The sequence below is a fragment of the Prionailurus bengalensis genome, chromosome D3 (assembly GCF_016509475.1).
Source record: "Prionailurus bengalensis isolate Pbe53 chromosome D3, Fcat_Pben_1.1_paternal_pri, whole genome shotgun sequence".
Lineage (NCBI taxonomy): Eukaryota > Metazoa > Chordata > Mammalia > Carnivora > Felidae > Prionailurus > Prionailurus bengalensis.
The window spans coordinates 5,320,871-5,343,217 of NC_057356.1; the positions used below are offsets into that span (position 1 = coordinate 5,320,871).

The 22,347-nt window shown below is 58.2% G+C and overlaps 1 protein-coding gene across 5 annotated transcripts in view; it reads left to right on the forward strand.

Annotated features, from left to right (window-relative positions):
• SCARB1 (scavenger receptor class B member 1) overlaps positions 1–22,347 on the forward strand; it is an 83,073-nt gene that overhangs the window by 30,878 nt on the left and 29,848 nt on the right. For 3 of the 5 annotated variants that reach the window (XM_043557322.1, XM_043557320.1, XM_043557319.1), the window contains exons 2-9: positions 2,528–2,685; positions 4,347–4,488; positions 6,696–6,899; positions 8,805–8,900; positions 10,367–10,482; positions 12,598–12,764; positions 17,941–18,059; positions 20,856–20,929. In XM_043557322.1, coding sequence (XP_043413257.1) covers positions 2,528–2,685; positions 4,347–4,488; positions 6,696–6,899; positions 8,805–8,900; positions 10,367–10,482; positions 12,598–12,764; positions 17,941–18,059; positions 20,856–20,929 — 1,076 coding nt within the window. Of the gene's footprint in view, positions 1–2,527; positions 2,686–4,346; positions 4,489–6,695; positions 6,900–8,804; positions 8,901–10,366; positions 10,483–12,597; positions 12,765–17,940; positions 18,060–18,795; positions 20,930–21,101; positions 22,159–22,347 lie in introns of those variants that run through there. The other 2 variants (XM_043557321.1, XM_043557324.1) reach the window with 2 other exon arrangements.

Consider the following 22,347-nt stretch of genomic DNA (forward strand, 5'->3'; position numbering starts at 1 on the left):
TGTCCCCAGGGCAGGGTGAGCTGGACAGCGGACGAGGAACGTGGGGTGGGCTTCTAGGGTGCTGGAGTTCCCAGGGCTTCTCCGGGTCCAGCTGAGAAACAGGGCTGGGGAGGGAGGGGAGGCAGGGACCGGAAACATTCTTCGTTTTTTAAAACCCCTCGATTGAGGTATGATTGACGTTCTCAAGAGCTGTACATATTCAGTGTGTACAACTCGAGGAGTTTGCGGGAAGTGATCGCCCTCCAGCCCGTCGCCGCGGTGTGTGTGGAAAGACCCCCCTCCACAACTTTGCGCGTGGCTGCTCTTCCTGTTTTCGTTTCGCAAGCCCAGCAAGCCCGGCGATCTCCCATACGCCACAGCGTTTGCAGTTAACAGGACTGCGTCCTCTCCTTAAATATTTGCTAAGAGGGTAGCTCTGCTGTTACGTGTTTTTATCACACACACACGCACAGGAGGAAGGAGCTGGGACCAACGTCGCGTTCTCTCCTGGCGGAAGCCAGGACAGCCAGGGACCCCTGGTCACTAGCCCCGTGTGTGTCTTTTCCGTGTGGGGAAGGCGAGGGCTGAGACGGCCGCGTCGGGACTCCCTCCCTGTGGGCCTGTTGCAGATTTGAGGATTTCCACGCTGGGCGACCCCCTGCTCCCCACCCCCCCCAGCAGCCTCTCGCCCAGCCCGCGCCCACAGGAGCTGTGGGGCCGCCCTCCTCCAGATGGTGCCCTGGCGGGCGTGGCACAGGGGTGGCCCGTGAGCCAGCGGTGGCCCGAGGTGTGTGATTTGGCTCCCAGGAGCGTTCGATTTTGAAAAAGAAATTGTCGCTATTGAGGCAGCTCGGAGATTCCACAGAACCCTTCGCTCAGATCACATTTGTGAGTCAGCTCTATTTGCGTGTATCAGATGTCGTGGTCCCTGTGGCTTCCGTGGCTGGTAGGGAAGATGTGTTTGTCGACAAGTGAGCACGACACCCTGAAATCCAGATTTTGTGGTCAGTCTTCCGGTTTTTTCTTCTTGGCAATGAATTCAACCCGTCTTCATTTCATTGCCATGTCGGTCAAACGCGACACAGCTGAGTCACTGGCACCCACTGTACAGATGGGAAGACCGAGGCTCAGAGATGACCGTCTTGCCCGCGTGGTCCTGGGATCGGGCTGCCTTCAAATCCGCTCCTCTCCCGAGTCTGCCTGTTGGGGACAGAGGGCGGGGCCTGGCTGGCCAACTCCTGCCTTCTGCCTCCTGGACCCGAACGTGCGGCTGTAGCCTCTGCCTGTTGGTTCTGGCTGTTTGGGCACAGTCGGGGGGTGGCTGTCCTTGCTCTGGAAGGCCATGTTCAAAGGAACGTGGAAGGTGACCCATGCTGTGTTGTACCTAACTTTGTGATATTGGGCATCTGTCTCATGGGCTGGCTCCCTGTGACAGACCCAGGCTCTGAGCCTTCAGGGGCCCGTGATGTGGCCGGGCCACGTTGGGGGGTGGGTTGGGTGGTCCTGGGGGGACCTCCCTGTGACACTAGAGCAGGGCTTGCAGAGCTGAGGAGGGAGGCAGGGATTAGAGGCCACTGTATCTGACAGACGGACTGCAGACCTGTTTTCTTCGGCTCTGTCTCAGCACCTCCCTGCCTCAGGGCCTTTGCACTGGACATTGCATCTGTGTGCCGCCCTCCTCCCACCGAATCCACGCGTTCCCCTCGCTGCCCTTTGTTTTTATTCTGTGTTTGTTTTTGTTCTATTTTTGCTGGCGTTTCACCTGTCTACTCCGCTTAAAGTTGCAATCCCCTTCCCTATCGCCGCCTCTCACACGGCCCACCTTTTACCCTCGTGTGCAATACCTGCCTTTCCCCGGCTAGGTTAAAGAGGCCACGACGCTGGGCATTGGGGTCTGTCTTGTTCTCTCTGGTATCCCCAGCTCTTAGAAGAGTGGCTGGTATGTAGCAGGTGCTCAGGAAAAGTTTGTTGAGTGAATGAATGATGCCTTTGGCCACACGGAGCCCACGAGTCTGCAGTCCAGCAGCAGGCCCCTCCTGGCCTGTTACTAAAACACGTATGGAAAAATACCCGCAGGGGCTTCCTGGGGGGCTCAGTCGGTTAAGCCTCCGACTTCGGCTCAGGTCACGATCTTAACGGTTCATGGGTTTGAGCCCCGCGTCGGGCTCTGTGCTGACAGCTCGGAGCCTGGAGCCTGCTTCGGATTCTGTGTGTGTGTGTGTGTGTGTGTGTGTGTGTCTCACTCGCTCGCTCGCTCGCTCGCTCTGCCCTTCCCCCACTTGTGTCTGCTCTTCCTCTCTCTCAAAAACAAATAACTAAACGTTAAAAAAAAAAATCTTTAAAAACGGAAAAAACAATAGTAAGAGTATCTCGCCGATGTAACGGACACTCCGGAGCAGTGCGTGTGCGGAGAGCGCCCTCCGGGTGCCCGGGTGCGGCCCGGCGGCGCAGCCTGGCTCCGGGCCGTGGTCCTAGCCGCCCGGTGGGGTGGGCACCTGCGGGGACCCGGGTCACGCTCCTCACGGACGTGTTCGTCTCGCCCCCACAGAACGTGCGCATCGACCCCAGCAGCCTGTCCTTCAACATGTGGAAGGACATCCCTGTCCCTTTCTACCTGTCCGTCTACTTCTTCGACGTGGTCAACCCCAGCGCCGTCCTCCTGGGCGAGAAGCCGCAGGTGCGGGAGCGCGGGCCCTACGTGTACAGGTGAGGACGGAGGGGACTGGGGGGGGGGGGGTCCGGTCGTCACCCCATTTTACAGTTGAGGAAACCGAGGCCCCCGGCAGCGGGGAGGCTTGCTTAAGGTCAGTCTGGCTTTCTCCAGGCCGTGCCCTCGTGGTTGAGACCGTGGACTCTGGGGAGAGACCTCCCGGCTTTAAAAACTGGCTTTCTGACTGCAGGACGGGGCGGTCTTTCCTCGTGCCTCAGTTTTGCCGTCTGTAACTGGACGGTAACCGTATCCACCCTGGGGTGGCTGTGAGGTTATGAGGACCGGAGGAAATCGCGGGGGGGGCCCTTCGGACGGCGTCTGCCCAGTAAACGTTAGTTGCTGGCGTATTGTTACGGTTGCTGCGTGACCCTCATCCGTGGGTCGTGGTCTTTGGGAGAGCGCGGCTCGTTGAATTGGCCGGAGCGGTTTTCCGAGAGACGAGGGAGGGCTGTTCCAGCGTGAGACCCAGTTCCCGGCTCCTGCCCGTCCTGCCTTCTGGGACGAGTCACGTCGCAGAACTGCCGACCGGGCTGGTCCGTGAAAGGCTTCGGGGCTGAGCCCGCTTTGCCAAAGTTCCTACTGATTTCTTCCTTCCGGAAGCATTTATTGAGCAGCCCCTGCGTGCTGGGCACCGTGCCAGTCGCTGTGAGAGGCAGACCCAAGCCCCTGCCTCGCAGAGCTGACGTCCAACGAGAGTAAACACGCGGGCCAATCAGGTGGCCGTAAGTGTGGTGAGAGGCACGCAGGGGAAGCCCGGAGAAGTGCTGGAGGGATGGGTGTGGGCGGGAGGTCTAACTGGAGGGTCACGGGGGGACCTCTACCAGTGGAGCGCTTCCCGAGGCCTGGGTGGTGAGAGGGGGGTGCCGCTATCTGAAGATCTGGGGAGAGGAGGGCCCCAAGCAGAGGCGGCGGCAGGTGCAAAGGCCCTGAGGCAGGCAGAGTCTGGTAGTCCGGGAAGGAGAAGGCCTGTGTGGCTGGCCTGGTGTGAGTGAGCGGGGGAGAGTGGCAGAGACAGGGCCAGAGCATTGGATGGGGTTGGGTGTCGGGGACCTTGGGGGCCACACTAGGGGCTTGATTTTATCTTGTCCTCAAAGAAGGCTTGTTGGGGAGAGGGTCTCCACTTTTCAGACTTTGTCCAGGTGCCTTGTAGAGAATGGGTTAAACGGGACAATAACGGATCGAAGCGGCTGAGACTTACGTAGCGTCTCCTGTGCTTTGGGCCGCTGTCGGGTGGCTTGATGTGCACCGACCCACTCAGCCCTCACACAGCCCTACGAAGCGGGTCTTGTCATCGCTCCCATTTTATAGACGGAAAAACCGAGGCCCCGGTAGTGAGGGACAGAGGCAGGGTTCGAGCCTGGACCCCGTGTCCCCAGAGTGCACATTCCTAACCACCGTGCCACGCTGCGTCCCTCGGAAAAGCAGCCGCCTGCCGGGGGCGGTGGGGGGAGGCTGTGAAGGAGGTGGCACTCGGCCAGGCGGGGGGGGTGTGTTGGGATCCGGGTGCTCTTCGGGGTGGCCCCGAGGAGCCCCGTGGAGGCTTGGGCGCCCGTTCTCACGGTGGGCTCAGGGAAGGCGGCTGGGGGCCCTTGGCTCCTGGCGGGTGCTGCGTCCCTGTGCGGCCGGGACCCGCTGACCCCGACTTCCCCACCCACAGGGAGTTCAGGCACAAGAGTAACATCACCTTCAATGACAATGACACCGTGTCATTCCTCGAGTACCGCAGTTTCCAGTTCCAACCTGACAGGTCCCACGGCCTGGAGAGTGACTACATCGTCATGCCCAACATCCTGGTCTTGGTAAGGCTGCCCCCGGCCGCGCCCCCCCCCCCTGCCGGCCCTCATCCCGGTCCCTGCGGGTCTCCGTCTCTCTTCTCGCCTGCCCCCTGCGAAGGGCCGTCCTGCGTGGGGCCCGGCTCTCAGCCCACTGAGTTTCCCAGGTGCGTCCTTTCTTACTGGCTTGGGGGGCCCGGCCCAAGTCCTTGTGTGTCCTTTCTTCGTCTGCAAATCTAACATCTCCAAATGGAGGTGCTGGTGGGGGACTTCCTCGGGCGCCCCAGGTCGTGTCACTGTCTGCAGCGTTTGCAGGCGGGGCCTCCGTCCTCTGCAGCTGGGCCACAGTCGTCGCTGGGCTCGCTGACTGTGTGCCCGTGGGCTGGGGTTCCCGAGCCCGCCTCCAGGCTCGCCGACTCCCTGGGAGGGCTCGCGGGACCCCACTGTGATCTGTTACGGAGGAAGGGTGCGGCACAAAATCAGCAAAGGGAAAAAGGCGTGTGGGGTGGAGGCCAGGACTCCCCCACGTCCCCCGGCAACAGGCTGTGACAGCGCACGCGAGTGAAGGCTTTATCCCCCGGGAGACCTCTAGACACTCCGTCCCCAGGGCTTTAATCGGGGGCTGGTCACGGAGGCACCTTCTGCCTGGCACCCACCGAAATCCAGATCCCCGGAAGGAAAGCAGTGGTCGGCGTAAATCATACTGTTTGTAGGAGGAGTCCAGGCACAGAGAGCCCCCCACCCCCACCCCTTATCAGTCAGAGAGGGGTGGGAACCCCTGCAAACAAACCCAAGTTCCCAGATGGCGGCCAAGGGCCAGTCTTGCCAGCAGGCCTTTCTAGAGACAGGGGGCTCACGCCTGTCGTGTTAATGCTCTGCTAACACGCTTAGTGTTGATGGGCCTTACACACGTTACTTTGTCTACTTGTCGGTGATCCGGGGCCGGCCCTCGGCTGGGCCCTGGATCCGAGGCGAACTCACCTGCTGAGTCCGTCGGCCGGCCGGGACAGGGGAACGAATGCATCCCGAAGCTTCACAGCTGCCTCCCCCAGAGTTGGATCCTTAAGCTTTGGCAGCGAAGACGCTTTGCCCCACCGATCAGGCGGGCACAGCCCTCCCGAGAAGTCCCAGGGTTCGTGAGCGTTCGTGGAAACGGACACGCTCACGTCCTGCCGGGAGGAACTGGGAGGGGCCGTCGGAGGGTAGTGACTTTAAATACAAATTGCACCTTGCCTCCGACCTCAGAAACTCCACGGGTAGGAATGTGTCCTCCTGATAGCCTAACACACACAGAAGATGTTTGTACCCGCGGATATTCATTTTGGCAACCGCGTCAGAGCAGGTTCCAGAAACAACCTAAATATTGTTCTACCGCGTGCAGTTTCGTTGCGGTGGTTTAGTGCAGCCAGGCGGTGCTAGGACCTGGCCCGGCAGTAGGGGGCGGGGATGCGCGCGGTGGGCGGGGCCGGGGACCCGGGGGCGGGGGGCGGGGCCGGAGGTGGTGGCTCAGAGCCGTCCCTAAGGTACGTCCAAGGGGGAGAAAGGCGGGCACGGAACACAAGCAGACGGCTATCACCATTCATAAAGGAGCGGTCCTTGCGTGCACGCCCCACGTACACACGCGTGCTTTTACGTGTTTTGAACGGGGGAGCAAACTTCTGTAAGGGGCCAGATAGTAAATATTTTAGGCTCCGAGGGCCACGTAGTCTCTGTTGCAACCGTCCGGTTCTGCCTGCCAATCCACAAACAGCCAAAGACAACACAAATGGGTAGACGTGGCTACGTGCCAATGAAACTTTGTTTCATATGGACACCGAATGTGCGTTTCCTGTCACGTTCATTGTTTTGAATGCCCTTTTCTTCAACCGTTTGGAAACGTAAAATTGTGGGGCGCCCGGGTGGCTCGGCGGGTCGAGTCTCCCGACTCCAGCTCGGGCCGTGGTCTCGCGGTTTGTGAGTTCGAGCCCCGCGCCGGGCTCCCTGCGGTCAGCACAGAGCCTGCTTCGGAGTCTCTGTCTCCCTCTCCCTCTCTCTCTCTCTCTCTCTCTCTCTCTCTTTCTCTGCCCCTGCCCTGCGCTCTTTCTCTCAAAATTGAGTAAACGTGAAAAATATACAAAAATGTTCTTGGCTCTCAGACCGTACGGGAACGGGTAGTGCGCTGGCCTGGGCCCGGCGTGACGCCCAGGGTGGACGGACCCGTGGCATCTAGCCTGTCGTGTCCCCGGGCTCTGCAGGGCGCGGCGATGATGATGGAGAACAAGCCCATGAGCCTGAAGCTGATCATGACCTTGGCGTTCAGCACCCTCGGAGAGCGTGCCTTCATGAACCGCACCGTGGGCGAGATCATGTGGGGCTACGAGGACCCTCTGGTCCACCTCGTCAACAAGTACCTGCCAAACATGTTTCCCTTCAAGGGCAAGTTTGGGCTCTTTGCGGAGGTAAGTGCGGCTCGGCCAGCAGTTCGGGGGCCTGGGTCGTGTCCTCGTTGCCACGGCCTGGAAGATGGGTCAGCGGCCTGCTTTTCGGGCTGGCCGGGGACCTGGGGGCATTGGGTGGTCAAGGGCAGAAAACCTAACTCAAAGTGGCTTAGGACAAGTAGAGAGTTTGCTGGCTCATCAGACTGGAAACTCCAGGCCTGTGCTCAGGTGCGGCTGGATGCTTGCGGCTGCCGGTGGACGAACGGAGACCGGTGGCCGGGCAGGCGGGTCACGAGTGTTGACCCCGACGTTACCCCGGGCTGCCTGCTTTCCTCTTGATCTCGACCCCTGATAGTCCGGTAGGGATTGGGCTCCTGAGCCCTGGGCCGACGGACAGCCTGACCTTGGCTCCCTCAACCGCAGGTTTCAGCGAGCCCTCCGAGTGGCTCCAGCCTCGGCCTCCCCTTTGGGCGCTGCTGCTCTGTGTTCGGGGGCGTGGGGGAGGCAGGCTGGGATTCCGCCCCTGGCACGTGATAGACACTCACTACGTTTTGGCAGGTTCTGAGTGGGTGGGTAAGCTGGCAAGTTTGGGGTTAAGTGACATGATTCCTTTCAAAGCGTCTTACAGACTCGTAAACAAGTGAGAATTCTTGCAAAGCGAGTAGCAGCCGCGTAACCTATGTTTGCGTATAACGGAAACCCCGAAATAACATCCCAGCAGTGACGGTTCAGTGTTGGTGTGGTGTCTTCATATCCTTCAGGGATCCAGAGTGTTTTTCTACTACTCTGCTCTGCTCTCCTTACGGTGTGGTTTTCGTACTCCAGATTACCACATGGTCCCGTGTGGCTGCCAGAGCGCCCGCGGCCGCACCCACCTTCCGGGAAGCAGAATGGGAAGGAAGGAGCGGTTGGGGATGGAAATGGCAGGCAAGGGAGTGGAGGACGAAGCAACATGACCCAGCCGTCTCCTTCTTTGGGAGGGAGGAAACCAATTTCCACTTGCTTTCCCTTGGCCAGAACTTAGTCAAGTGGCCGCGCCTAACTGCAAGGGAAGTGGGGAAATGCAGCCGAGAAGGCTAAAGGCCGCAGCTGCTGTGCTGATGCCCTGAGTAAGGTTTGGGTTTTGTTACGAAGGAGGAAGGGGAGGCTTCTAGATTTCACCCCACGGTCCCTCATTTCTTTGTGTGCTTTGCGTGTCTTTGCTGTGAATTAGAAATCTGCTCCTAGGAAATCTCCTCAGAGTGCCAGAGCCTGGGGCTTTCTGTCCAGAACCTGCTCGATAACAAACATTAGGTCCTGTATCCGTTAGGATAGACCAGGTTATGCTGTGTAATAAGCAGCCCCAGAACCTCAGAGGCTCGAAACAGTAAGTTCGCTCCTGGCTTGTATGCTGTGTCCAGTGTGGGTGACCAGGGGGCCGTCTGCTCTTTTTGGCCACTTCAGGGACCCAGGCTGAGGGAGGCGGCAGCTTGACACACGCGTCCATGACCCCTGCAGCAGCGGCAGAAAGCACGGTGACATGTGCATGTGCTAGCTCCTAAAACTTCCACGCGGAAGTGGCGTTTCCGTTGATTGGAGAGGTCCCATGACCTTGCTTTATTTTAAGTCTGGGGGGAGGGGGGCATTCTGCTATTCCCCCCGGGGAGGAAGAGCAGACTCTCCTTGAGTCAGGAAGGGAAGGTGGGACGCTTTCTAGGAGGGACGCTGGAATCGAGTGCCTCTTCTAGAAAGCCCTCTTCTGGAAATGCTCCCTCCTCTTGGTCCCCAGGCACCGGGATGCAGCGGTGAACAAGATATCGAGGCCCCTGTCCTCTGGGTGAAGCGGGGAACGGCCTCTAAATAAACGGGTGTGCTCGAGGGCCGGACCCCAGGGCCTTTGCCCCTGTCGCCAGGCTTAAAGACGCCGTTCTCTGTCGTTGTCCGCAGCTGAACAACTCCAATTCTGGGCTCTTCACCGTGTTCACGGGGGTCAAAGACTTCAGCAGGATCCATCTCGTGGACAAGTGGAACGGGCTTAGCAAGGTGAGGGCGAGGGGCGGTGCCCTCCTGCTCGGGGGCCGGGCGGGAGCCACAGAGGCCACCTGTGCTGGGGTCCTTGTTTCTCTTGGAACTCCGGAGGGTGTTCCCCTCTGGAGTGGAGACCGTTCTCGAAGTCGGGGATTTTGCCTGTGGTCGGGGTTCAACTAGCTCTTGGTTCTGAACGGGCGGGTGGGGAATAGAAGCTCTACTTATGTAGCACCTAGTGTATACCAGGAAGTGAGTTCTTTCTTTCCTTTTGTCGAATTTACAAAACCACTTCAAGAAGACTACGCTGATCCTGTAACCACCCATTGCACTGAAAGATGTAATTACGCTAGGAACACAGGAAGACGCTCACATTAAAAGGATAAGACAACAGGGGCGCCTGGGTGGCTCGGTCGGTTAAGAGTCCGACTTCGGCTCCGGTCAGGATCTCACGGTTTGTGAGTTCGAGCCCCGCGTCGGGCTCTGGGCTGACAGCTGGGAGCCGGCTATAAAAATTAAAACAAAGAAACGAAAAACCAGTAGAGACAGATTAAGTGCCCCTTGCACCGCTCCACACGCCGGCCCCCCTGCACTGGGGCACAGCGGGGAGTCCACGGTGTGCAGTGGGGGGCCTTCCTGTCCTCCTCTGTCCCTTCCACGCCCGCGTGCGAGGTGGGTGTGCTCCTTCGAACGTGACGAAATGCGTTGCCCTGCAACTTGCTGTTTTCCACCTTACTTGCCTTTTCTTGTTACGGATGCAAATGTTGTTCACACCTGCCAAGCGCTCACCGTGACCTGGGGGCCCCAGCGATCCCCCCCCCGCCCCCTCCCTCCGTGCCCGGAGCGGCCAGATCACCCTTTGCAGCCGGTAACAACCCTTCCCAGCGGAGGCTCTCCACCTTCTCCGGCTTGTTTTCAATGCACAGATACGCGCGTGCACACCACAGAGGGCCAGAAGGGGAGGGGTCCGTTTTGTTCTTTCCAGGCCTCACTTCCCAGAGGCAGCTGCTGGGTTGAGATCGCCCCCTGGGGGACGGGGGCACCATTATGATTTTAAATATTTTGCTTACCGGAGATGTTTTACAGTAAATACGGCAAATGCTTCACTCACCCCCTCCCTTACCTGTGTTCTGGTGACGTCCTCTCTGAATGGTGAGGATGCCAGAGTCTCACCTCTCACCTCCCTCCTCTCCTGCTCACTGTGCCCCTTGGAGATGGGGGTGATTCTACAGATAAAGTCACCGCGTCCCCGGGGCAAAGGTGCCCGTTCGAGGGTCCGTGTTCGCGAGCGGGGAGCCACAGCCGACGCTCTCTGGCTGTCCGTGCGGCCGCCCGCTCGCCTCCCCGAGGGGACCGGCTTCTGGAATGGAGTGGTGGGTGCCCTTCTCCCCGGGGCCCCGTGCGGTCGCCGCCCCAGGTCGGGCGTGGTCATCGCCGAGAGCCGTCGCGGAGCTCAATGGGCGCGTCCGAACGCTTCCCCGCAGGTCAAATACTGGCATTCTGACCAGTGCAACATGATCAATGGGACGTCTGGACAGATGTGGGCGCCGTTCATGACTCCCGAGACCTCACTGGAATTCTACAGCCCCGAGGCCTGCCGGTAATCGCTGGGACATCCTGGGTCATCCTGGGCCTTCCCCGGGCAGCGAAAGTTGGCTTTGCGGACGCTCACGGCCTAACCGAGTGGCTTTTCGCGTGTGCTTGGGAAGCACGTTTGGCTCTTTGTGTGTTCGTGGGCCCTTGGCACGGTCCGGAACACTCTTCGGTTACACCGTGAAGGGCCACAGCCCTCCTGCACCCAGAGAGGCTGCGGGCAGGGGTCGGCATGCTGGTAAGGGGCAGGAAGCCATCGGGTCCCCAGGGCTGGGAATGGGGTGAGCACCGGCTCCCTGCGGCATCTGTCCAGCCGCCCACTTGTCCGGTTGGATGCTGAGATCTCTAGACGCGTGTCCGACAGCCTCTTTGGGCTCCAGAGTGTGGCCTTGGAGGCCCGGTGGACTCTGGGGGCCCCAGTGAGGGTGAGAATAGACAGAGCTCTCCTCTGAGAGACCCCTCTGCTGGAGCCGCCTTTGCTGTGCCTCTGTTTACTTTTTAAAATGAGAAATTTCAACCCAGAGAAAATGGCAGGTGCCATTTCCCTCAGTTTCGGAGGTCATTTCTCTCCTGCCCCATCCGCTCTCTCGTCACTGCTCAGCCCCCGGGACCGCCCGAGAGTAAGTTGGACGCCTCAATACCTCCGGGAGCGTTTTCTAAAAACAAGCACGTTTTCTTGTGCGAGCACATTACCATCATGAAAATGAAGAAATCTAGCGTCCGCCTTAACACTGTTGTCTGGGCCGCCGCGGTCCCCTAACTAAGAACGCGAGTCCTGTCTGCAATTTTAGATTTTCTAGTGGCTGCGTTTAAAAAAGTAACAAGACGTACACGAAGTTAATTTTAACGATAGGTTTTATTTGACCCAACTGTATCCAAAACATTACCACATTGGCCTGTAAGCAACGTCAAATGTTGTTGAGATGTGTCACTGTAAAAAAAAAAAAATTTTTTGTATCAAGCTGTAGAAATGTGGGATGTGTTTTAGCTTATGGCGGGCCACACCCAGACTCGCCCCATCGGAGGGGCGTGTGTGACAGGTGGCCTCCGTGGATGGCACGGTTGTAATCCAGAGTCCATATTCAAGTTCAGAAGTGCCTTTGAGAAACACGGCAGGGTGAACAGGGTGGGGGACACGGTGCCGCTGGCTGAGGCGGTGGCGGCTCGGTCACCACGTGTGTGCAGAACTGAAGCTGGATGTGTGATCAGCCCGGGGAGGCCGGACTGAGAAAAAGGACCAGGGGCAGGAGAGAGCACGTCTGAGCCACAGCCAGGGGGCCCGTGGGGGTGCTGCAGAGGGGCTGGACCCCAAAGAGGCTTTTGGGCCGTGGTGAGGACAATGGATCTTATTCTAGATAAGACTGGAAGCAATTGATGGGGCGCCTGGGCGGCTCAGGTGGTTAAATGTCCGATTTCGGCTCAGGTCATGGTCTCGCGGTCCGTGAGTTCGAGCCCCACGGGGGGCTCTGTGCTGACAGCCCGGAGCCTGGAACATGCTTGGGATTCTGTGTCTCCCTCTCTCTCTGCCCTTCCCCTGCTCATGCTCTGTCTCTCTCTCTCTCTCTGAAAAATAAATAAATGTTAAAAAAAAATTAGAAAAAAAAATACTGGAAGCAATTGCACTTTTTTAAATGTTTATTATTTATTTTTGAGAGAGAGTGTGAGAGGCGGAGGGGCAGAGAGAGGGGGAGACACAGAATCCGAAACAAGCTCCAGGCTCCGAGCTGTCAGCACAGGGCCCGACGCGGGGCTCGAACCCACGAACCGCGAGATCGTGACCTGAGCCGAAAGTCGGACGCTCAACCGACTGAGCCACCCGGGCGCCCCGGGAAGCAATTGCGACTTCACGTGGGGACACGACATACTGTGTTCTTATTTTAAACTGCCATCTGCTCGTGGAGACCAGATGGGTGTGGGTGGGGAGGCGGGGAGAGCGATTGGCAATCCCCCCCGGCTGAGAGACGGAGGCAGCTGCTGGGACCTGGGGGCGGTGGGGGGTGGGGGGGGGCAGTGCAGGTGGAGACAGTGCAGTGAGGAGGGGCTCAGCTGGGGCCGCCTTCAGCGGGACCGGCCAGGCCGCCATGTGCGGGACGTCATCCTCTACCCCGTCTGCCCCCCACAGGTCCATGAACCTGGTCTACAAGGAGTCAGGGGTGTTCGAAGGCATCCCCACCTATCGCTTCGTGGCCCCCAGCACCTTGTTTGCCAACGGCTCCACCTACCCGCCCAACGAGGGCTTCTGCCCCTGCCTGGAGTCTGGGATTCAGAACATCAGCACCTGCAGGTTCAGTACGTGCCTCTCGTCCCCCCGGGAGGGTGGGCGGGAGGGTGTAGCCGGTCGCGACCAGGCATCTCTCTGTCCCTACGCGCCCCCGCCGTCTGTCTAATCTCTGGCCTCTTTACTCTTGCTAATTCCATTAATTGGCCAGAGATAAGGAGGGCAGCGGACCGATGATCTGAAAAAGCAATACGCCGCGTAGATTAGTGGCTGTCGCACGAATTCCCACAACCTTAGGGGCCGAGAGCGACAGCGTGCGACGCAGGCCTCCCCAGGCGAGGGCCCAGATGCCCGCGGGCTGACACCTTCCTGGTGGACGCTCGAGGGCAGATCCACGGGCCGCTGTGCCCTTGGGGGCCCCCGGAATCCCTTGGTTCCTGGCCCCTGTCTCCAGCCTCGCCGCCAGCGACACCACGTCTCTCTGGGCCCACGTCCACGATCATCTCTGATCCCACATCTCTCCTGCTTCCCTCTTCCAGTTTGAAGACCCCAGAGACCATCCCGGGCCCCCCGGGGGTAATCCGGGCCACACGCCCTGAGTTAAAGGCTAGCCGATAAGCAGCCTTAATTCCACCTGCGTCCTTCGGTCCCCTTGGCCGTGGGGAGGCTAACGTTTTCACGGGCTCCACGGACGTCTTTGGGGAGGGCCTCGTTGTGCCTGCCACACCAGGAGACGTGCCTTGAGGACGCGGCCTCGTGGGAAGGGCCCTTTGCCCCATGTGGGGAGGAGAGGGAGCCTCTGCTTGTGGATGGCGCGGTGAAGGGGGTCCGCCCTCCCTCCCGGGACCCCGCCTCCTCGCGGCCCGGGCCCCTCCCTTTGGCCCCCGCCCCGTCGCACTGCCGTCACCCCACGTACCGTCTGTTCCCCAGTCTGCCCGGTGCGGTCACTCACCACTGGCCCCACGGGGCTACGTAGATCGAAACGGGTTTGAATGCAACCAGGTTGAAAAGGTGGTGCCTTAGTGGCACTGGCCGCCTTTCAGATGTTTACCACCCACGTGTGCCTGGTGACCTCCGTACGGGTTGGCCAGCACAGAAGGACAACACGTTCATCGTTGTAGAAAGGTGTGTCGCACGCTGTTCTAGAGAGCAGCCCGAGGGACCTTTCCAGAACACGGATTGCCAGCCAGCCCTTTGCTTCAAATGTCTAACAACTCCCCCGGACGTATGCCGGAGCCCTGACCCTGGTCTCCGTGCTCTGCGGGATCTGGCCGGTGCCAGCTTCCCTGACATCGTTTCTTCCTCTGCTTCCCCCACCAGCTAGTCTTCAGCCCCATCGTCTTCTCCCTGTTTCTAGAGTCTGTCAAGCTTGGTCCTACCTCAGGCCCTTTGCATCAGCTGTCCCCCTGCCTGCAGTGTCCTTTCCCTAGATATCCATGTGGATCTATGTGGATCATTCCCTCCTTTCCTTTTGGTCTGTTCAGATGCCACCTCCTCCAGGTGGCCTGCCCTGATTTCCATGCTGAAGTTGCCCCCGCCAGCCGCTCTCTGTCACTTCACCCTTGATCGCGTTCTTGGTGCTCGGCACTCCCTGAAATCCCTGACTGTGGTTTTGTTTTATGTATTGTCTGTGTCCTTCACTAGACTGTAAGTGTTCTCGGCAGGGCTCTGTCCTCAGCTTCTAGAACTGTGGCTGGTATGGAGCATTTGAAGGTATGGGTGTGTGGGTGTATCCTGCACTTAGGACATTGGGGCTCGGGGCTGGGACATGCCCGAGGTCACACGGTTGGTGGGACAAGAAACCACTCCTCACATGACTGGGTCTTGCCTCCTGGGGGCCTGTGGGGGGGCCGAAGCCGCATTTCCAGCTGGAGATGGGGATCCGAGAGGGGTGGTTTGCAGCAGGGTTTGTGGGGGAGAAGGACTGTCTGCGGGTTGGACGACGTCCCCAAGCTCAGGCAGAATGGGGTGCTCGGTAGGTGACGGGTTTAGAGCTGGGGGCTGGAAATGCCCTCCGTCGTGGCCTTGTGTGAGCCCCCCTGGCCTTGCCCTCTGTTGAATTCTTCCTTCAGTGGGGTCTGTGGGCATGGCTCCAGAGATCAGCTGTCGTCGGAAGCTGCCTTCCGCCCCGTGTGCCAGCTCGGTTTTCTTCCGGGCTGGCTTTGCTGCCAGGCGGGCTCTCCCCTCGGGCCCCAGGCTCCCCTGCTCTCCTCTGGGGTCCTGCACAAAGGGGGCCACATAAGACCTCCTCATCCTGCAAAAGCTCCCAGGGTTCACCCTGATTGGTCCACCTTGGATCCACGGCCAATCACCGTGGCCAAGGGTTATGCCGATTGGCCAGGCTGTGTCACATGCTCAGCCCCTGATTCCGTGGGTGGGGCCAGCACTCGCCTAGCCTGTGAGGGGCGGGCTGGTTCCAGGGTTGGGGTCTAGGTTGCAGAAAAAAGAGTGGGTGCCCGGCAGGCGCAGACCGTATGTCCATCCGCTCTGGAAGGCTAGGGACGAGGTTGGCACTGTCTCATCTTAGCACATCTGCCCAAACGACCTCAAAAGTGCAAGGGGATTTTAGGCGCATCCGGGTGGCTCAGTGGGTTGAGTGTCCCAGTCTTGATACGGGCTCAGGTCATGATCTCCCAGTTCGTGCGTCGGGGCCCCAGGTGGGGCTCTGTGCTGACAATGTGGAGCCTCTTCCTCCTCTCTCTCCTCCTCTCTCTCTTCCTCTGCCCCACCCCCCACCAAATAAATAAATAAACTTTTAAAAAAAAGCGCAAGGGAATTAAAACATAGGTATAAATAAGATTTTTCCCTTTTGTGTTGAAATGAACACGTGGACCGAGAGGTCCCCAAGCAACACGTGCAGTTTGAAAGTCCACAAAGCGCACGGACCCGTGTAACCGGCACCCGGATCATGACTCTCGGCTCCTCAGACTTCCGTGCTGTGTAAGGTCCTCAGACTTGCTCAGCAGAGCCTCTTAGTCATAATCTGTGGCGATCCTGGGCTTCGGTCTGGCTGGGGGCACCACAAAGCTGTAAATGGCTGACCACTCATTGCCCGTGCCGTTTGGAAATCAAATAGAAAAGGGCTCGTGCGTGTGTGCTTGCTAGGAAAAATCAAGCGTGCTTAGCGTCCGAAGCAAGGGATGGCACGTTGGTCTCACCCACTTTAGGTTTCCCCAGGCTTGGACGCACGCGGGGGCTTGTTTGAGATTTGCGACCCTCAAGGGCCTGACGAGGTGACTGCCCCCCTTACTGAGGGTCTCGCTTCTGCCGTCTGTAAACATGGGGTCCTCGTGTTTGCTCTGGTGGTCTCCTTTCACGGCAGAGATGGGAGAATGGGAAATGAGGTTTTCCGAATTGTGGACGTTGTCTCTGGGGCTGGGGTGCTCAAGGTAGCTTCGAAGGTCCCAGGAGGTGGCTTTAAGTGACATTGACCGACTTGGGAGAGAGGCTTCGTGCTTTCCCAGTCCCTTACCCTCCTTCCAGGTACCCCCAGCAGAGTCTCTGTCGGTGCTAAGAGGCCTTTCCAGTGCCCATCTTTTTTTTTTTAATTTAATTTAATTTTTTTTTTTTTTTACATTTATTTATTTTTGAGAGGCAGAGCACAAGTCAGGGAGGGGCAGAGAGAGAAGGAGACACAGAATGTGAAGCAGGCTCCAGGCTCCGAGCTGTCCGCACAGAGCCTGACGCGGTGCTCGAACTCACGAACCGTGAGATCATGACCTGAGCCGAAGTCGGACGCTCAACCGACCGAGCCACCCAGGCGCCCCTAGCCCATCTGTCTTTTTTAAAGATTTTTATTTTTTTTATTTTTTAAAAGTTTATTTATTTATATTGAGAGAGAGTGCACCAGCAGGGGAGGGGCAGAGAGAATCCCAAGCAGCCTCTGCCCTGTCCGGACAGAGCCCACTTTGGGGCTCAAACTCACGAACCACGAGATCATGACCAGAGCCAAAATCAAGAGTCAGACACGTCACTAACTCAGCCACCCAGGAGCCCCTAAAATTAACCATTTAAAAATGTTCAGTCCAGGGCTGCCTGGGTGAGTCGGTTAAGTGTCCGACTTCGGTTCAGGCCATGATCTCACGTTTCGTGAGTTCGAGCCCCGCATCGGGCTCTCTGCCATCAGCACGGAGATCCTCTGTCTCCCTCTCTCTGCCCGTCCCCACCCCCCTGTCAAATTAATGAACATTTTTAAAAATGTAAAAAAAAAAAATGCAGTTCAGTGGCATTCAGCACATTTACAATATTGTGCACCTACCGTCTCTGTCTAGTTCCAGAATGTTCTCATCCTTCCGAAAAGAGACCCAGACCCGTCACCAGCCACTCTCCATCTCCCCTCCCCCGGCCCCTGGTGAGCTCAGTCTGCATTCTGTCTCTAGGATTTGCCTCTTCTGGATCCTCGTGGGTTTTTGAGAGAGACTCATTCTTTTCCTCGTCAACTCATTGTCCGTCAGGCCCTTTGTATGTTGTCCTGAGCATACGAGGATGCGTTGGTGTTTGCCTTGCTCGCTCAGTTGATGGGGAGGTTCGGCCTCATGTTTCTGGGTGTGAATTGCTCACACGGAGGGGCCCGAGTCAGTCCCTGTTCACGCTCGCTGGCGTCCGTCCCCCACACCGGCTGCTGGGAGAGGAGAAGCGAAGCAGGTGCGTCTCCTTGCTTCCCATTACGTTAGGGAGACCTGGCCGCAGGCGTGCACCCCTCAGCGTCTCCGAAGATTGCCGCGTTGCCTGCGGAATACAGCCTGGGCTGCTTGGCTTGGCGATCCAGATACCCCTTCCCCACCCAAGTCCAGATCTGGCCTCGACTTACCTTTCTCTCCTCAACTCCTGTAATTCTCTTCCACGCCCTGTCTGCTCCACGTGCCCCGTGCATTTCCCCACCTCCCTGCCTTTGCTTCTGCCAAACCCTCCCCCTGAAATGTCGTGCCCTGGCCTTCCCTGCCTGGCGTATTTGAGCCATCTTCCTTTCCTTCCTGTGATCTCCTCACCTGTGTCAGCAGCAACTGGGACACAGGGCTCGTCTCTTCCCAGTGCCTGGCATCTCTTGGGCACTTGACAGGCATTTACAGGCCGGATGAAGGGAGTCTCTCTGTCTAGTTATTGTCGTTTGCATTTTGTCATCGTCCGCGGGCTCTGCAGGCAGCGGCTCTGTTTCATCCCGTGAGCCTGGCACGAAGCAAGCCTTGGACGTGCTGACGCTCTCCCTCGTCTGATGCCCCCCCTTCTCTCCGCCCCTCTGCCTTCTAGATGCACCCTTGTTTCTCTCCCACCCTCACTTCTACAACGCCGACCCGATGCTGGCAGAGGCGGTGCTTGGCCTCCACCCCAACCCAGAGGAACATTCCTTATTCCTGGACGTCCACCCGGTGAGCCCTTGCCTGTCAGCCTGTGGGGGGCGGGATGCCAGCTTCTCCCCCTTCCCTCCCCCCAGGCACTGAGCTAGTCTGCTGGTGGGGTAGGGGGGTGACGGGAAGCCTGGCTTTCCTTGGCATTGATAGCTTCCGGAATGTCAAGCTGTCAGAGGTCCCTACTTTGCCCTGACTCCATAGTTCAAGGGATTCATTATTTCGTCACAGGGGAATTGTCTTTCTGAAAGGACCATAAGACAGTAAATCAGTTAGAATTATCAGCATACCAGTCAGCCAGAAGAGCCCTCTGACCGTGCCAATATATCATAAAGATCTCCAGGTCCCGACAAGAGCCTGGAATGTCTTGCAGATACATTGGGTTCTGGGGAATTTGTCCTCTGTGACATTCTGTCTGCAGGCGGGGACCAAGAGAAGAGGGTAGCAGACCCACAGAGGTGGCCCTCCTGTGGGCCTATCTTTACCTGATTGCCTTATTTCCTAGTATCACTGTCACTGTAAAAGGTGCCCGTTTTGACCTGGTGGCCTTCGCTGTTGATTAAAAATCCCGCGGGGTTCTGTCTCCTGCATGGACACTCGTGGCCTTCCGCACAGGCCTTTTTCAAACCTCTTCTGCCTGACACCGTTCCACGTCATTTCTCTGCGTGCCCCTCAGATTTTCGGAGCTCCTGACTCCGTTCACCAGCCCCTGGCACTCCACCTTCTCCCCCTGCCCCGCCCCCTCTCTTTTCACTAGGAACCCAGGCTGGTTAAGTCAACTGTGACTACCTGCACTTCAGCTCCAGCAAATGGTGCTTGCACACTCATTGTGGTCCAGACACCAGCCGGAGACTTTCACACGCAGTAACGCAGTAAATTTGCACAATGATCTGGGCAGTGAGCACTGCTCCTCCCATCGTACAGATGGGGAAACTGTGGCCCAGGTAGGTCACGTGATACAACTAATAAATGGGATCGTTGGAAAGATCCATTCTGTTCCGTTCATCGCTTGACTTCTAGCCGTTCGCATAGAGGAACTCAGTAGGTACGGGTTTGATAAGTGGGCATAAGGAAGTGGCAAAGCTGAGTTCAAACACAGGCCTTCTGACGCCCCCACCTCATGTCCTGTGCTAATAGCTAGTGAATTTTAATGAGGTTAATTTAATGGTATTCATTAATTAAATTGGTAGTAATTAGTCTTAATATATTATGTGTTCCATTGAAGTTCTTTCTTGTTAGAAATGTTAAGGCTCGGGGCGTCTGGGTGGCTCAGTCGGTTAAGCGTCCGACTTCAGCTCAGGTCAGGATCCCACTGTTCTCGAGTTCGAGCCCCGCGTCGGGCCCCGTGCGGACCGCTCGGAGCCTGGAGCCTGCTTCGGATTCTGGGTCTCCCTCTCTCTCCGTCCCTTCCCCGCTCACGTTCTGCCTCTCTCTGTCTCGAAAATAAACATTAAAAAAAAATGTAAAAAAAAAAAAGAAAGAAATGCTAAGGCTTTTCCACATCGTCTTAACATTTCGGGGTCTCCAAGACCACCCCCGAGTCCGACGATTTGCTAGCAGGACTCCCAGACTCAGCATATGGTGGAAATCACGGCTGTGATTTGTTGCAGAGAAAGGACACGGAGTACCGTCTCCCAGGGGGGCCGCACAAGACACACTTAATTCCCCCAGCAGTGCGGTGAATCATCCCCCAGGGAAGCCCGTTAGAGACAGCGCCCTGGGTGCTCACCGGGGACTTTTCCAGTGGCACCCTCTGCCTGGTACCTTCCAAACTTCCAGACTCCCTGCGGGAAGACCGATGGTCGGCATAAATCACAATGTTTGTACAAACAGTCCAGGCACAGTGAGCCCCCCTTATCAGTTAGGGAGTGAGGGGGGGGCTCCCGAAATCCAGGTTCCCGGACCCCAGCCGCCGACCAGCCCGGCCAGCGGGCCTCTCTGAGGAGGACAGCCTCCGGCCTGCTGCCTTATCGCTTTTCCACCCGCGGGTGGACTCCCTCCCAGCCTGCCGGTTCTTGGGTCCAAGCTCTCCCTGGTCTTGAGAGCACGGCCTTTGCGCTGTCCCTCTGTGCCATCGGGGCCCGGAAGGCCTACTTTTCATGGAAGATACTTCCCTTTCCCCCAGTGTGCGTGATCGTCACGCAAGCGTTTATGGCCCTGAGTGTGGCTGTTTTCCATCGCTCATTTCGCCCTGCAGTGAGGTGGCAGGAATGAGCCCCTTTTGCAGATGAAGAAACAGGCCTCAGCTAAGAGGCGACAGTTCCGGGCCTCCCGACCTCCAACCTGGGTCCCTTTCCTCTTCGGGAGCCACCTCCCTGAGTTGGGGCCTACGTGTGTGTCGCCTCTCCTGCTGTCTGCTTACCGCTTTAAAAACTCCTCTCCTAGAAGAAAAGGGTAGGTTTCGGCACAGAGGAAGTTTCCTGTCACCACCTCGCGTCGGAAATTACACATTTCTCGAAAAAAACAAGGCGGCAGCCATAAAAGTGAACACAAGGGTAAAAAGATCATTAGGTTCGAGACAGTCAGGGCAAGTTGTGTGAGGGAGAGAGACTTTATCCACATGCAAATCTGTTTTGTTTGGTCTGGAGGAGGGGGGAGGGGCGGGCAACCAGTGGCAAATGTCGCTCTGCACTCAGAGAAGCGTCGTGGGCACCAGAGCCTTCGGGGAAGCGTGTGTCCCCCCGGAAGGGCCTGGAGCCAGCGGGGAGGCCCCCGTGTCCCGCCAGTTCAGCCCTGCCCTCCGAGCGGGCCCAGGGACGCGGGTTTGGGGCGTTTCCGGGGCGCGAACCCAGGCCCCTCACCATGCTGTTCCTACAGGTCACCGGGATCCCCATGAACTGCTCTGTGAAACTACAGCTGAGCCTGTACGTCAAGGCCATCAAAGGCATCGGGTGAGTGGGTCCGGGAGGAGGGGCCGCGTGGCTTGTTTGGGGGCGGGGACTTGGGCCTGTGGGGGGGGGGGGGATGTCCCCAGGGACCCGCACTGAGACGCTCCTCCCGGATGTGCCGGCTGGTCCCCCGCCCGGAACCCCCGCTTTTTCTGTCTTAACATCTGTCCCCCAGATGCAGCAGACTCTTCTGCCCGAGCGGTTTCCCACTCAACAGAAAAGTGGAGAAAAAAAAAAAAAAATTAAATCCTGGCAAAAGCAAGTCTTTGAAAATGGAAACTCACCCGACAGGCATTTTAAAGTGTGACTCTTCCCTTTGCGGGAGGAATATTTTAAGCCCTGCTATTCCTTTGTGTTTTGCTTTATTTCCGTGTCGCATCGTGGCCTTGCCGAGATACAATTCACATACCGTTACGCTCACCCTTTTCAAACGTACAGCCCGGTGATTGGTGGCAGGTCCGTGGAGTCGCGCAGGGCCGTCGCAGGCGGTCACCCCCAAAGATACCCCGGGTCCGTTAGCAGCCGCCCCCCGCCTCCCCCAGCCCCTGCCAGGCCCTGATCTGCTTTCGGTGTCTCTGGATTTGCCTGTGCCGGAAACGTCCCATAAACAGAAGCGTAGGAGACGTGGCCTTTGCCGTCTGGCGTCGCGTCGTCAGGGCTCATCCGAGGCGTAGCAGGTGTCCGAGCGTCTTCCGTTTCATGGCCGAATCCTGTTCCGCTGGACGCACACGGCGTGTCTTCTCGCTCAGTTGAGGGGCATCTGGGTCTCTGTCGCTTTTGGCCGTCGTGAGTAGCGAACGTGCCCGTATATGTTTCTGGTGGGTGCACGCTGTCGATTCCCTTGGGCAGACACCTGGGGGCGGATCCCTCGCCGGGCGTCGCGGGAACTCTGCGTTCAGCGTTGGAGTTGCTGTTTTGCACGGCAGCTGCCCGGTTGGCCTTCCCGCCAGCAGCGCGGGAGCCGTCGGGCCCCCACGATCCTTGCCAGCTGCCGTTGGAACGGGGTGCCGTGAGGGGGCTGGGCGAGGGGCTGCGCCGGTTTAGTCGTGGTGGTGGGGCCTGGCTTCTGTGTTGTGTTTTGTTTTGTTTCTTTACGCATATTTGGAATAGTTTCATTAAAAAAAGCTTCCCCTACAAAGATTCCTGGGCTGCAGGAATGTGAGCATCTATCTCGCCGCCTTTGTAAAATGCCTTTCAGCTGGAAAGAACACGCTCCTCTCTTCCGCTCCCGCCCTGGCTTTTTATCTGTGTGTTTGGGGGCTGTCGGAGGGTGTGCTAGGTGGTGAAATGGCACAGGGGGTTCACCAGGCGCCTGCCTTCCCTCCCTCCCCCTGACCCCGGAGCTCTGGCTCTGGGGCCTGCATCACTTCGTGGGGGGCCAGCAGGTGACTAGGAGAAGCCGGGCAGGCCGGGTGGGGATG